Source organism: Malaclemys terrapin, chromosome 11 (genome assembly GCF_027887155.1).
Source record: "Malaclemys terrapin pileata isolate rMalTer1 chromosome 11, rMalTer1.hap1, whole genome shotgun sequence".
In the NCBI taxonomy this organism is placed as follows: domain Eukaryota; kingdom Metazoa; phylum Chordata; order Testudines; family Emydidae; genus Malaclemys; species Malaclemys terrapin.
In genome coordinates, this window is record NC_071515.1 from 25511148 (window position 1) to 25526641 (window position 15494).

General features: G+C 41.0%; 1 protein-coding gene across 1 annotated transcript in view; it reads left to right on the plus strand.

The window, feature by feature from the left end:
• DNAH7 (dynein axonemal heavy chain 7) overlaps window positions 1–15494 on the plus strand; it is a 238605-nt gene that overhangs the window by 181171 nt on the left and 41940 nt on the right. Inside the window, exons 44-48 of the mRNA XM_054044665.1 lie at window positions 20–200; window positions 6223–6408; window positions 9430–9593; window positions 10627–10781; window positions 11983–12173. Coding sequence (XP_053900640.1) covers window positions 20–200; window positions 6223–6408; window positions 9430–9593; window positions 10627–10781; window positions 11983–12173 — 877 coding nt within the window. The remainder of the gene's footprint in view (window positions 1–19; window positions 201–6222; window positions 6409–9429; window positions 9594–10626; window positions 10782–11982; window positions 12174–15494) is intronic.

A 15494-nucleotide genomic window follows, 5' to 3' on the forward strand; every position in this document is an offset into this window, starting at 1 on the left:
ACTAATTTATTTTATTTAGAGTGGCAAAAGTTGTTGCCCCCAAAAAGATAAAGCTAAATCAGGCTGAAGGGGAACTGAAGGTTGCCATGGATGGTCTGAGAAAAAAACAAGCAGCCCTAAAGGAAGTTCAGGACAAATTGGCTATACTCCAACAAACTTTGGAATCAAAGAAGCAGGAGAAGGCTGATCTGGAGAATCAGGTATATAATACACAGAGATAAAACTATTGCTAATACTGGGGCATTGAAAAAGTTGTTTAAAAATAAGGGGGTTTTGCCCATCACATTTCTGCTTTTAACCTTCAACCCTGCCAAAGCTTAAAGAAAACCCCCAGTTTTAGGCTACCATCATTTTTGTTCATTCTCATATTGGTTATTAAACCATAGCGTAGGTGTGGCTTGGAGAATAAGTATGTGATAATTATGAGAATCATAAATGCAACATATCACATTATATTATATCCCGTATATCTCCAGTCATATCTGACTTGATAATACAGAATGAAATACAGAAATGAAAACATCAGGTGATCCAGAAAGGAAATCATTAGGTGTTAATTTTTTCAACATTGCCCTGGCAATTTTACTTTACATTAACCTGGAGTGACCACCTCTAGACTGGGGTGAGTGTAGTTAACTATTCGTAGTTATTCAGGATTGCAAATTAATATCATATGTGGTTTTGGGTTTTGTGAATTTATTGCTTGTCCACTAATGTCACTAAACAACCATCAGACATAGAAACTGGTAATGTTTAGAATGCAGCACTCTTTTGTCTAGTAAGACCAAATTCTAAAGCATGGTTTCTTTCCTTTTTCAATAATTCAATACTTTACAAAATAATCTGTCCTCACTTTAAAAAAGAAGTTTACATGCGTATTTTTAAACAACAGCACAAAAGTTCTTCTTCGAGTAGATGTAGCCATGTAGTCCCTTTAGGTGTGTGTAGGCCCAGCCCACTGAAGCCACTGAAGAACTTTGCCTAGCAATATCCGTAGGAGCAGCATTCACACCTTGAGGCTGTACCCCCTCCTCTCGCTATGTAAGGAGGGCACTGCCCTGACCCCTCTCAGTTCCTTCTGACCGCCCATGGCTGGAGTCAGAGCTCGCTGTGGTGTTTTTACCTCAAGTTTTCAGTCTCCGTTTTCTGAGGGGTTTTTTGTTTGTTTGTTTTCCTCTAGATATTAGTTAGTTAGAAGCATCTTAGGTTTAGTTTAGTGTTTGAGTAGTTGACTGCCCTGTGTGACGACCTCACCACGGTTCAACCATTGTCTCTTTGGGGGATGGGGCATCCCTAGTACTGATCCCCACACAAGGTGCTTGTTGTGTCTTGGTGAGGAACACATTAAGGAGCAGTGCTCAATCTGTAAGTCATTCTAGAAGAGGATTCAAGTGGCAAGAGACTTCTGGCTGAAGCAGCACCTTCTGGAGCAGGCCATGAGGCTTGCTTTAGTACTGAGGCCCTTGTCTGATCGGCGATCGCCTTTGGAATGGACAAGTGTTCAGACCCTGCTGTCTCCCCCAAGAGGAAGAGGAGTCATTTCCTCTTCTCTGGTGCAGTGAGGAAGAGGTCCCGAAATCTAATTGGAACTGTTCCAGGCCTTGGAGAGATTCTTCCTCATATTTTAAAAGGAAGCACCATATACCTTCCAGCACAAGGGTGGTTTGCCTAACCACTTTCCAGTACTGCACCGAGATCAGCGAAGGCCCGTAAGGACAAAGAGTCCAAAAAAAGGGACTTGGTGGGAAGGAAGATGTATACCTCTTCCCTGCAGATGAATAGGTGTTGCTCTCTAAATACGCTTTATTAATTGGATGGCCACATCTAAGTTTGCGGACACATTACCAGATGCCTCCAGGGAAGAGTTTAAGGTGTTTGTTGCAGAAGGCTATACGGTAGCCAAGACTCTGTTACAGTCAGCTCTGAATGTGGCAGATGCCTTGGCCAGAATTCTGGCATCAGTTGTGACCATGTGCAGGGCCTCATGGCTGTAGAATTTGGGTATTGTGCCCAATGTGCATTGAGGACTTACCTTTTGGTGATAAGATTTTGTTTTTGAAAAAAGACTGACAAGACCTTGCACTCTTTTAAGGATTCCTGAGCTACTTTGTTTATACTCAACTGTACAGAGACCCCACTATAGTGGTCATCAGCAACAGCAGTGATACCACTCGCAGCATTTCTTTGGGCAGTTCCCCTTTCCTGTAAGGAGGCAGGACTACCCCAGGAAGTGGTAAAAGGCCTCTGGTTCTGGATTCAACCAGCAGGCTCATCTTCCCCCAGCATTCAGCAAGCACACATTTCGACTTGTGTGTCCTGGGCAGCGATCCAGTGGTGACCTCCCCATCTTTGACTGGCTTGTTTTTACAGTGTTCAGGACTCAATTACTATAGACAGGTGGGTCCTAAGCACCACCAGATTAGGTTATGCCATACTATTCTTCTCCATCCCTCCTCCCCATCTCCTACTGCATCCTTCTTCTGGAGCCCTCTCATGAGACACTACTCTTCAAGCAGGTTCAGTCTCTACTGGCTTTGGGGGCTGCACAGGAGGTTCCGCTGAAGCACTGGGGACAGGGATTCTACTCCCGCTATTTCCTGGTTCCCACAAGAGATTTCTCCAGTTTGTCATGGCAGACTGGTAGTATCAGGTCACCATGTTCCCTTTTGTCTTCCACTCCCTGGTACCAAGTGCATGATTGTAGTGACAGCATACCTCAGGAAGAAGGGAATTCGTATCTTCCCATGTCTGGACAATTGGTTACTATGGGAAAAGTTCAGAGAAGAAGTCGTCTCTCATGTTCAGTTCGTGTTACACTTACTAGACCATCTAGGTCTTATCCTAAACAATGGAAAGTCAACACTAGTCCCAAATCAAAGGATTGAGTTCATTGGGATCCTGATAGACTCCATGAGTTTGAGAGTATTTCTGCTGACTGACTGATTCACCATCTATGTCTGGAAATGCAGTGTCAACCCTCAGCCACAGCCTGTGTATGCCTGAGGCTGCTAGGTCATGTGGCTGCATGCACACAGATTGTCCAATTTGCCAGATTGTGTCTCTACAAATGTGGCTAAAGTTGGTCTATCATCTGAATTGTCATCTCTTGGACACATTGTCTGACTTCCTCCACTGATCCTGGACTCCTTATGCTGATGGACGGTTCAGGGCAATGTGTCCAGGGCATGCCCTTTGCTTGGTCACCAGCAATCAGGACTATTGTCACTGATGCCTCCTTAATAGGTTGGGGAGCTCACCTGGAGTTGCTGAAAGTTCAAATCCTGTGGGCAGAACAGGAAGCTTCTCTTTATATTAATGTCCTGGAAGTTTGTGCTATCTGCAATGCCTGACAGGCCCTTCGAGATCATGTCAGGGACTCAGGACTTTACTGACAATACTACCAATGATGTATTATGTGAACAGACATGGGGAGCATACTCCAAAGTGCTGTGTCAAGAGGCAGTCAGGTTCTGGCAGTTTTGCACTGGGGAAAACATTAACCCTGTGGCTGATCATTTACCTGGGATCCAAAATCATCTAGCAGATCACCTCAGCAGAAATTTCTCCCTGAACCATGATTAGTCTCTGAAGCCCATAGGAAGGAACAATGAGTTGCACACATACAAAATGGGAAATGACTGCCTAGAAAGGAGTACTACAGAAAGGGATCTGGGGGTCATAATTAATTTATTAATTAATGGAGATATCCTATCTCCTAGAACTGGAAGGGACCTTGAAAGGTCATCAAGTCCAGCCCCCTGCCTTCACTAGCAGGACCAAGTACTGATTTTGCCCCAGATCCCTAAGTGGTCCCCTCAAGGATTGAACTCACAACCCTGGGTTTAACAGGCTAATGCTCAAACCACTGAGCTATCCCTCCCCCCTCATAGTGGATCACAAGCTAAATACGTGTCAATAGTGTAACACTGTTGCAAAAAAAGAAAACATCATTCTGGGATGTATTAGCAGGACTACTGTAAGCAAGACACAATACGTAATTCTTCCATTCTTCTTTGAGTGGGCCCAGGATCTCAGGGCGACGCCTTAATCATTCCCTGGACTTCGGATCTTCTCTACATCTTCCCACCCTTTCCCCTTTTCCCTCAGGTCCTACACAAGGACCGGGCAATGTTAATCTTTGTAGCTCTCTCCTGGCCTTGCCAATACTGGTACACTGAACTTCTCTACCTCTCTGTTCACCCCCCAAACCTCCTCCCCACATCCCAGATCTCCTGACACAAGACCGCAGATGACTGTGACACCCCAACCCGTGCCCTCTTCACCTCACGGCCTAGTATTTGGTTGGGGATCACACGTAGACCAGGTCTGCTCTACGCCTGTCTGCGAAATCCTCACTAACAGCAGGCACCAATCCATTTGCACCTGTTATGCTGCTAAGTGGCGCCGCTTCACTGCTTTGGCACATCACCGCCACATCTCAACAGACATCTCCAGTCCTATTCTCCGGGACTACCTCCTCCATCTCCGCCAATTGGGTCTAGCGCACTCCTCTATCCATGTTCACCTAGTTGTGCTCAGTCCTTTCCTCCCTCCCGTGGATGACTTCTCCATCTTTACTCACCCAATGACCTCTTGATTCCTCCAGGACTTCCTCAATGTTTTTCCCCCTGTACAAAGGCCTGCCTCACCGTGGGATCTCAATTTGGTCCTCTGGGCCCTCAACAAGACCCCTTTTAAACCTTTGGTCACCTGCTCCTTCACCCATATCTCCATAAAGGTCATCTTCTTGGTGGCCATCACCTCTGCACACCATGTCAGTGAACTGGCAGCCATGATAGCGGATCCCGCGTTCACCGTCTTCCATAGGTACAAAATCTCCTTTCGCCTACACCCCAAGTTTCTGCCCAAGGTGGCTTCCTCTTTCCACCTCAACCAAAGTATACACCTCCCAAACCCCAAGCTATTCTACCCCAAATCCCACGCCTCGCCCATGGAATGCGCCTTCCACTCCCTTGACATCTGTCAGGCTCTAGCCTTTTATCTCCATCGCACCCGCGCCTTCTGCGCATCCCCTGGCTCTTTGTTGCCATCGCGGAGTGCTGCCACAGCTCTGCCCTCTCCTCACAATGTCTCTCTAAGTGGTTCTCCAGCTGCATCAAGACCTGCTATGAGCTATCAGACACTCCACTCTTGCTGGGAATCACAGCTCACTCCACATGGGCATATGCCGCCATGTCAGCCTTCCTCGTGGACATTCCATAGCAGGACATACGTAGAACTGCCACTTGGTTCTCTGTCCACACCTTCTCCACTCATTGTGCCATTGCTTCCTCCACAACAACGGGTTCTGCAGTTGGTCATGCTGTCCTACAGACTTGATCTTTTTGAGAGCCCTCTCGCCCACCTCCTTCCTGACCACTGCTCACTACCCTCCCGCGTTTGGAATCCACATAGGGACCAGCACTCGAAGAAGAGAAGGTTACTTACTGTAAGTGGAGGTTCTTCAAGTTGTGTGGTCCTTATCTGGATTCCAATCCTGCCCTTCTTCCTCTCTGCTCCAGGCCCCTCTGTTGCTGGATAAGGGGGAACTGGAGCATCCTCTTAAAACCTTGGATGTGCCATGCGGCCAACACGTGGACACTACTATGAACAGTTCCGGCTCATGGCATGCATGCACACCCGCGTTTGGAATCCAGATAGGACATTGTAAACAACTTGAATTGGAGGCTGGTGGGGATTCTGCAGAGCCCCAACCCCCCACAGTCGAGAAATGAATGTAAAAGAATTGAATTAAATTATTATTAAATCATACCTCTTGTTAAAAATACTTTAAAAGACTGCTTGATTAAAAAGCAACCTAGAATGTGAATTCATAAGGATGTTTTATGAGAGAAGGAACATGAGCGCTGGGTAACTTCCTCAAATATTGATATTTTCTATATCACATACAAAGCTATTAGGAGTTCAATGTTTTATATGAACTTCATAGTTTATTTGGAGGAAACAGTAACTCTTAAATGTCATGGACTTTGTCTCTGTACAAGTAAACAAGAGAATCTGTCGCACAGATTATTTTCCTTCTTCAGACTTTTAAACATTTAATTAAGTTTTTGTTTGCTGAAATTTTAAAAAAATTGGTGCATACAGGTAAATAATTTCAGGATGTCCCCTGGCTGTTCTTCGTATGACATAAATCAAAACATGTAAATAATCTGCAGCACAAGTGCTGCCATTATATGCAATTTATTTTTTGTTTTTGAGGTTGACCTGTGCAGCAAAAAGCTACAGAGAGCAGAACAATTGATTGGAGGCCTTGGTGGTGAGAAAACTCGCTGGAACCAGTCTGCTTTGGAGCTGGGGAGGCAGTACATCAATTTGACCGGAGATATCCTAATTTCTTCAGGAATTGTGGCTTACCTGGGAGCCTTCACATCCAGCTATAGACAAGTAATGAATACAGTTGTTTTATCTAAATGTTTTTGTATTAAACCCACCAAACATTTTTTTCTCCTGTTAAAATATTTAGATTTTTAAAAACATGTTTTAATTGACTTCAAAATTTTCAAGAATTGAAAAAACAGGTGTGTGTCTCTGTGTGTAAGACTTTGAACTTCACTTAGAAGACCTCCAGGAAATTCTTCCTTCATATTTCTTTACTATTTCCTAACAAAATTAATTGTAAAATACATGAACCTTGTGGTTGTTTTTCTCAAATATCTGTAAAGTGATTGCAAGTAACTTTATGCCCCATGGCCTCATGGCATGACCTGATACCATTCTAGTCAATGGATAGATTCACACTAAGTTCTGTGGGAGCAGGAACAGGTCCTGTGTCTGCAGAATCACTGGTCAGCAACTCGAATGTAAACGTATTTAAAGTGCAATAATTCTTTAGATCAAGGAGAAGCAGGGAGATAAAGTGGACTTAATATCACTATATGTATCACTAAATATAATAAATTTGTGTGTTTAATTCCCATTGACATAAATGGAAGTTGTGTGTGTAAAATAACTACAGGATTAGGACCTGAGGTCAAAATTTTCTACTAGCTATTCATTTTGGATGCCTCCATTTTTGGATGCCTAATTTGATGCACTTTTGCTCTTATGTTCAGATTTGCTGAGCAGCTGGATCTCTCGAGGCTTCAGCTGAAGAAATGATTCTTCTCAACACAGCTGAAAATCAATCCCAGGTTGTCACAAGTTAGACACCCAAAAATAGAGGCATCTAAAATCAATGACCACTTTTGAAAATTGAGTCTAACATTTGAGCCTAAATCTTTTTTCCCCCTTATCTCCACTTAACTACTTTTACTGTATTTCCCTTATCTTTCTTTCTTTAGAAAATTCTGTCACATCTCTCAAACTTTATTTTGTTCATCATTTCCATATTTTGAATTTTTTTTTTTTAGTGTTTTACTTTGCAAGATCTTATTTTGCCAGCAGTTTTCTCCTGTTCTCAGTTACTGAATTTTGAGAGAATGTAATTCTGTATTGGATGAAAGCAGCCATTTATCAGGCATATATAGTAGGGCTAGGTATTAGACCTTTGGTAAAAGATGATTGGGGTTCTGAAAAGTGGTGATTGGGGGATCCTTCATGCCAGTTCTGAGAAGCAAAGGCAGTTATGTCCTTATTTGTTTAGCAATAACTAACTTTTACTGGTTTTACTCAAGAAGTTTAGTTTAGTGTAGCCTTATGGGGCTGGTTGTGGGCACTCATTGTCTGATATGAAACTAACGTGTTTCCTTCTTTGTATAACAGTAGCTGTGACTTCCTGACAGCTATTTTTTATTTTAATATATATATGGCCTCTTTGTCATTGTCTGTGTTATCATTATGTATTCATTGGGTGGCTGTTTCAGTCTTTCCTGAGACTCTGGATAGTACTTTCACATTTGCTCATTTTGCAGTTTCTCATTTTCTCAGGAAGCTAATTCCTTTATTTCCTCCAGTTTTTCAAGGAACAAAGTTTTTATATCTTTTTGGCACCTTGGTTTTTAATAAAGTACTAGAGCCTTCAATTGACATCTCTGTGGATGTTCTCTATCCCCTGAAAATCATTTCCTTTCATTCTAAATTTGTGATTGCTGTTGCCTTGGAAAGGGACATGAATAAAATTCAGGCTTTGCTGTTCACTCTTTTGTTTAGAGTGCTGTATTTTGTAAGGACAATAAAATACTTTGGCCTAATCCAAAGCTTACAGTCAAGGTTGTGTCTCAATTCCATGTAAAACAGTCCGTTTGTCTTAGGCTTTATCTACACTTTAAACACTACAGTGGCTCATTTGCCACCTGCCAGATTTGGAGGTTGGCGGGGGGGAGAGGGGGAGGCAGAGCTTGAGACCTCTGCTTTGCAACGGGGTGGTGGCATAGGGGCTTCTACCCAGCGGAGAAGAGGTGTCTTGGGGCTTCAGCTCTGAAGGGCACTGTGGTCAAATTTCAGGTTCTGCATTTGATTGGGATTGTGAAGAATTGGATGTGTGCATTGTGATTTGTTATTTGTTGGAATTGAAAGGGATTTTTTCTGTGGAGATGAGGAGATGGAGTGTATTTGGATGTTAGGATGTTTGGGCAGTAAGTCATGTGAATTGGGGCCGCTGTGGCTATTATTGTTGCCTTAACTGGTAATTTTTTTTTTTAAATTGCATTAAGAGGAAGTGCTCTTGAGTAACCTTCATTTCAAGTGAATGAAGTTTTTTGTGTAGGAATAAATATTGTACTATTGCTATTGTCACTAATGTATCATTGAAAAATAAAAGGCTGCAGTTGACAAATCTGCATTAGCTGAAAATGTTTGCCTCAGCTAAGAATTCACAGACCACTATTAAAATCTGATTAGCTTAGGAACAAAATCTTATGTTTAGCTAGGGAAAGTAGTGTACGCTCAAAGTGATGTTTGACTAATTGGCACAAATTTAAAACATGTTCTATTTAAAATATAAACAAAACTCCCCTCAAATGCCGGCAGATCCAGACCCAGTAGGTTCCCATTATGTAGGGAAATCCTCCAGTGGCAAAAAGCTGTCATAACAACTCCTACATCATCTATTCTCCAGGCCCTTGTGTGGTATGTGTCTGAAAACGGCATGTGTCTGGAGCATCCCTACGCCATAGCAATCCTCAGCTGCCAGAAAGGCATCCTGTGTAGAACTGACCCCAAGATCAAGGGAATGCAAATGTAGCCTAAAGCCAGATATGTTGCTTCATCTCTTCTTTCTTGCACCGAGTGCAACTCAGCCTGGCTGACGGAATTAGTCCTGTATGTTCTACATGAACAGTGGTTATTGTTTCTTATGTGTGTTTTTTTTAGTGTTTAGACAAGTACAGAAATGACTTTACTGTAGCAATGGTTTGGGGGAAAGAGTTGAAAAAAATATAGATAAATGTATTGACAGTTTTATAAATCTTATAAATGTAATAGGGAACAGACAAAACTTTAGTTAACATTTGCATTCTTGTCTTCTAGAATCAAACAAATGAGTGGACATCACTATGTAAAATGAGAGATATTCCTTGCTCAGACGATTTTTCCCTAACAAATACTTTGGGAGAACCTGTTAAAATCAGAGCTTGGAACATTGCTGGATTACCATCTGACATGTTTTCTGTTGATAACGGTATCATTATCTCGTAAGTAGGAAATTCACACCTGCTAGCTTTCATGAAATAGCTTCTTACAGCATACTTTTCAGTTATTACTTTTTTGGACACATTATATTACTGTATGGCAAGTTCAACAATTAAACGAAACAAAAACAAGACTGTTTCTATTTTTATGCTATATACTTTTTTCAAGCCTTCTAGTGTGTAAAGTAATTCATTCCCCTCTTAATTTTCATGAGTTGCAGTAAAGGGATTGAACTTTTTTGATGTTAGAAGGTTGCAATAAACTACATTTTATGAACACGTAGTAATTTTACTTGTAAATGACCAATCAGTAATTAAAACAGAGCAAATCTTGGATACCTCTTGGTAGAGTAAACTTGGAGTAGGCTAGCGGCAGGAAATGTTCAGCTCTATGAAATGAGACTGTTATTCTGAAGCTCTAATAGATTAATACCCTGCACTTGTGGAATTCAGAGGCAGTCCAATATTGTTGCTGGACGCTCCAGGACTATGCTTTCAGCAGAATGTCGTTTATGTAAGGCAAAATTCAAAAGTTTTAAAGCATGGCTGCTATACCCTTGAGATAAGAGCTCAAATTCAAGAGTTGCACCCACTTTTGCTAAGTTTGAATTTGCTTGACTATCTGCTTCATTTCTGTTATCTTAGATGTAAAATCTATCTTTGGTAGAAAACTGAGTTCATTCATTAGAAATTTACGAGTTATTTGTATCATGAATATATTACAGCTGTTCAAAATGCTACAAGTACAATATAGATCTTTAAACTTAAAAGATTTGTAAAATTAAATCAGATGAAACTTTATTCTAAGTATGCACCTAGAAATATTTTAATTATTTTTGTGATCAAAGGGTCTGTTCGAGTCAGTGGGACTCTCACACGAGCATCTGAAGGCAGAATTTGTCTCTAAGTATTTTATAAAATAGATTAGAAGGTTGTGTTTAAATGGCACCATAAAGTAAACTGCATTAAAGTCAAGCTTATGGTAAACATTTTAAGGGTATATAATCTAGTTCTGAAAGTTTTTTCACCCCTCCAGAAATGCAAGAAGATGGCCTCTGATGATAGATCCCCAGGGCCAAGCAAACAAATGGGTAAAGAATATGGAAAAAACCAACAGTTTGCACATAATTAAACTCAGTGACCCTGAATTTGTGAGAACACTGGAAAACTGCATTCAGTTCGGCACTCCTGGTAAGTGATTGAATAATGAAAGTGTAGATTTCCGAAAAAACCTGGAGAGGGCACAATTAACTCAAAAATAAGGATGATAAAAGTACCAAATATTGTCAGATTCATAGAAAAAGGGAGATTTTGTTATCCAGCGTTTATTGATAGTTAATCAAATTAAATCTTTAGTAATTGAAGTCACAGCAGGTTGTGAGATTTTTCATCTCAAATATCAATTTGAAATCCTCTCTTTAATTTGGCTCCTTTAATTGTTTGAGATTTTGCCATATACTTGTTTTCATGTTACAATAATTCTACTTTTACCTTCCAAAAAATGTATAACACACTTTCTGTCAAATTGTCTGTTCCTGCATGGCTCTGCTTATTTTACAAATAGATAGTATTCAGTGTAATACTTTTACTGACATTCTTATATACCATATCTCATCCAAGGTAACAGAATCAGAAAATGATTACTTACAGTTAACTATTTGAGTTATTTCTATTGTTGTTTTTAATGAAAAATTTAACTACAAGTAAAGAAACATCTCATATATCCTTTAAATTCCTTATAGGACAGTGGTTCTCAAACTAGGGCTGCCGCTTGTTCAGGGAAAGCCCGTGGCGGGCCGGGCCGGTTTGTTTACCTGCTGCATCCGCAGGTTCGGCCGATCGCAGCTCCCAGTGGCCGCGGGTCGCCGCTCCAGGTCAATGGGGGCTGTGGGAAGCGGCGGCCAGTATGTCCCTCAGCCCGCGCCGCTGCAATCCGTCAAACAAACCAGCGGCAGATAAACAAAGCAGCCTGGCCCCGCAGAGTCTTTCCCTGAACAAGTGGCAGCCCTACTTTGAGAACCACTGCTATAGGGGGAACAAAAATAGATTTCAAAATTGGGATTAGGAGCCCCAATGCCATTGACATTCAATAAGATTTGAGTGACTAATTCTTTTAGGACCCTTTGAAACGCTAGTGTACTCAAACAATACTACAATTCAGAGAATCTTCATTGCCCCATTCAAATTTGATACATATCACAAAGCAAATATAAACTTCCTTGAACTTTTAAAAAAATTATTTAAAAATGTTTTACCATATTTCTACCGCATCCTTTTAGACCCATATTTGTATTGTGGAAATAGTACCTGTTTGCACTTCATAAGTACACATTTAACAGAGATCTCTCTTGCCAAGAAAATGAATCAAAACCTAGTTATTGTTGTGTTCAAGTGCTGCTGGAAAATGTTGGAGAAGAACTGGACCCTATCCTAGAACCACTTCTACTCAAACAAACATTTAAGCAGTCTGGTAGTATATGCATCCGTCTTGGGGACTCCACCATTGAATATGCTCCTGACTTTCGCTTTTATATTACAACGAAGCTGAGAAACCCACACTATCTTCCTGAAACATCTGTTAAGGTGAGAGATTTGAAAATCAATGAGTTTTGTTTGAATATTAACATTACTTCCCCTGTAAGCTGCAGGCAGAAAAGAGTTCCTGGTATCTAAGTTGGTTTTGTTTTTTTCCTTCTCTTTCTTTGACAATATTGGCATCATCTCTGAGTAATCTCTAACTGCAGATATTAGAGTTGACAAAACATTACTGTTCACAAAACAGTCATTCATACTCTGAAGAATTTAATCTAAACATTAATTTTTGGTATTTAACTTCCTCCCCAGTTCATGACTTTTTGTGCCAATTTTACTGATTTGCTTTTCTGCATAGAAATATCTACTGGGAGTTTGGAGCCCCATGCACATACAGGCTACAAATTGGGCTTCTAAAATCTTCTAGAGAGTTGGCTCTATGGTGACTGCTGTTGGCAGGACTTCAAGCAGTGCCAGGCTTTGTGCCTTGGATATATACAAGAATACAAATTTACAGAGAAGTGACAAAATTATTCCTGTTTCCACCATATAGTTTTTCCAGGTTTTTATAATGTGAAAACAGTAGCTTTAACCACTCACATCAGACTTCCCTTGTCAATCATCAAACTATAAGGAACTAAATGAGTTATTGTGGTTGTTGCAAGTTAGGGAGCAGAGGTATATTTCCTGCTTCATAGAATAAGGTTAGTGTTTTCTTGCTCCTTGCAGTTACTCAAAAGCTCTATTACACTTTTTATTCACTGTTACTTTTAAAGAGTTTTGTACGTTAGTGGGTCACAGACATACAATTAGGCTGAATGTTGCTTCTATTAGAGCATGAAGCCCTGAAAACTAGATCTGAAATTTGTCATAAAACTACTGGTAATTTGAAAATCAGTAGAATGGGACAATAACTTAATTTCTAACTGACAAGGAGCACTGACATAGGAAGAAAGGGTAGAAATAGAAATTAATGAAAATAAAGAACCTCTCTTTGCTTTATTACACCTCAGAGGACCCACACATTGATTTTTTTATCAAAGATGAAAATATGTAGGTACAAGTTAAAAAGCAAAGATGAAATATAAAAAAAAAATACAAAACCAAAAACTATTATGCTACATATAAATTTAGAAATGACTTGCACAAGAAAAAGTTTAAAAATCTGATACATGTATCATAACAAGTTAAATAAGACAATAATATTTCAGGCCCTGAATTTCCATTGTGTTGCACCAGTTTTATAATAGTTGAACTCTGTTGATTTTAATGGAGTTATACCAGCATCAAACTCATGTAATGAAGTGGAAACTCAAGTCCTATATCTAATACAAAAAAACAAACTTTCCTTGTGTTCAGTAATGGTCTTCATTTGTATGTACAACTTTGGTTATATATAAATCTATTACACATTATAACTTGTGTCAACAATTGATCATATTTACCTATTCATCACCAGTCTTCAATGATTCCGTACACAGAGAGTTACCACTCTTGGGTAATTGACTCTGAACACCCCTCCTCACCCATATCTGGCCTTTTATTGTCAAGGAGTGGGGGAGAGAGATGGAAGTTCCCTGCCACAAGATGACTGGCCTGAACTCCAGCCCACGCTTGAATTTATAGAGTGTATACACCTGTTCAAGTCTGTAGACCTTGGCTCTGAGAGTCACTGCTGTGGGTTTTAAAATGCAGTAGAAAAAATTTCCCTAGGTCCTCTTATCTTTCCAACAGGATGAAGCAAAGGTACTCTATCTCTGGGGGAAGACGGTTGTGGGGGAGAGAATGAAGACTCCAGGATGAAAATCCTGGAAGGGGTTGCTCAGGAAAAGAGCAAGCAGTGACCCAAGGAGCCGATGGGCAGAGGCTGAAAAATGAACACAGGAAGGGCTAAAAACTAATGTCTGAGTAGAAGACGGACTAAATCCTCAGGATGGAGGGGCTGAGGCAAAGACTCTGTGGGATTATTGCATTGGTCTTTTTGGACAGGTATACCCTGGAAGGGGTGGACTTTCATTAAACAACTTAGCTGGAGTTCCAAGACACTGGGAGGGGCTTAAAAGACTCCAGGCTGGCAGGTCTGACACTGAGACATCGGAGTTTTAGCAAAGGCCTGGAGAAGGCTGTAGAGAGCAGGAAGGTTCCTGCTGAGGACCCTGAGATACCAGGGAGAAAAAGACTCTAGCTAGATAGAACGTGGCCTGCCAAAGCAGGGAAAGTCTCCGGGCAAGAAGGCCTGGGAGGGGCTTGGTGTAAAGCTGCGAAGAATGAATATCCCAGGAGAATAGAATCATCACTTAAACAAATCTTGAATGCAGTGGCCTCAGCCATCATATTATTGGCTGCACCCTCTTCTTTTGTAGGACGTATCTTGAATGGGAGGCCACTGGAACAATTTTGTGGAAAAACCCACATAAAATCTACTGTAAACTATATTTCTGTAGCAGCTTCTTTCGGGACCAATGCTTCACTTGATGTAAGATTTTCTGTACATTCCAAGTCTCCATGTAGCAGCATGGAAGAATCTGGAGATCACTTGCTTCTGAGGACATCCTTCCAAATATTCTGTTGGTAAGCAATTTAGGGAGCATAGGGACAAAGCAGTCTGAGAGGCCATGGAGGAGAGAAGGCCCTTCCTCCTTCCAGTGAGAGAAATTTCAGGCTCTCTTACCTTACTAGTTGTTCCCTTTAAAACTGATACTCCTTCAGGGACCAGCATCAAGATTAAACATTAGAACAAGACGAGTGTAGCCATTTCTGAAAGTCAGAAGACTCCGGCTGAGCTCCTCCAGAAAATTATCAAATTCTTAACTTGGGGTTTCACAAGTCTGAAAATACTTCCTTTCTTGGAAAGGAGCTTCAAGGTAGGCCTACCTCTCCCTGCCTGGCACAGATCACTGGCTCAGCTGCTTTGCAGGGAGGGGGCCAGGCCATAACATGTGACCAAGCAATCTGGGGTGCATGTGACCCTGCATGCCCTCCTGTCCCCCACATCGCCTCTGGGAACAACAGACACACAGATATTCTAAGAAGGTAATAAACATCCTCCTAATAAATTACATGAAACTCTCAAAAGATATCTACAAATTGCTTGGATGGGGTTCAGATATTGTTATGAGAGATGGATCAGGCAGTGTCAATTAAAGTAAAAGATGTTCTATAGTTACTACAAGATGGTCTGATCATTGGACTCAAAGATAACACTTTTTGGAAAGACAAGTCTGTGACTGCATGTGTATTGCACTGTAAGAAACCAAAGGAAATCGCTAATCACCATTACATAACTGATATCATAAGACCACCACGCTCATCAGTCTTCCAGTAGTATGCAGATTCCTATCATGATATTGCCCTTTATGCTGCAAGAAATCA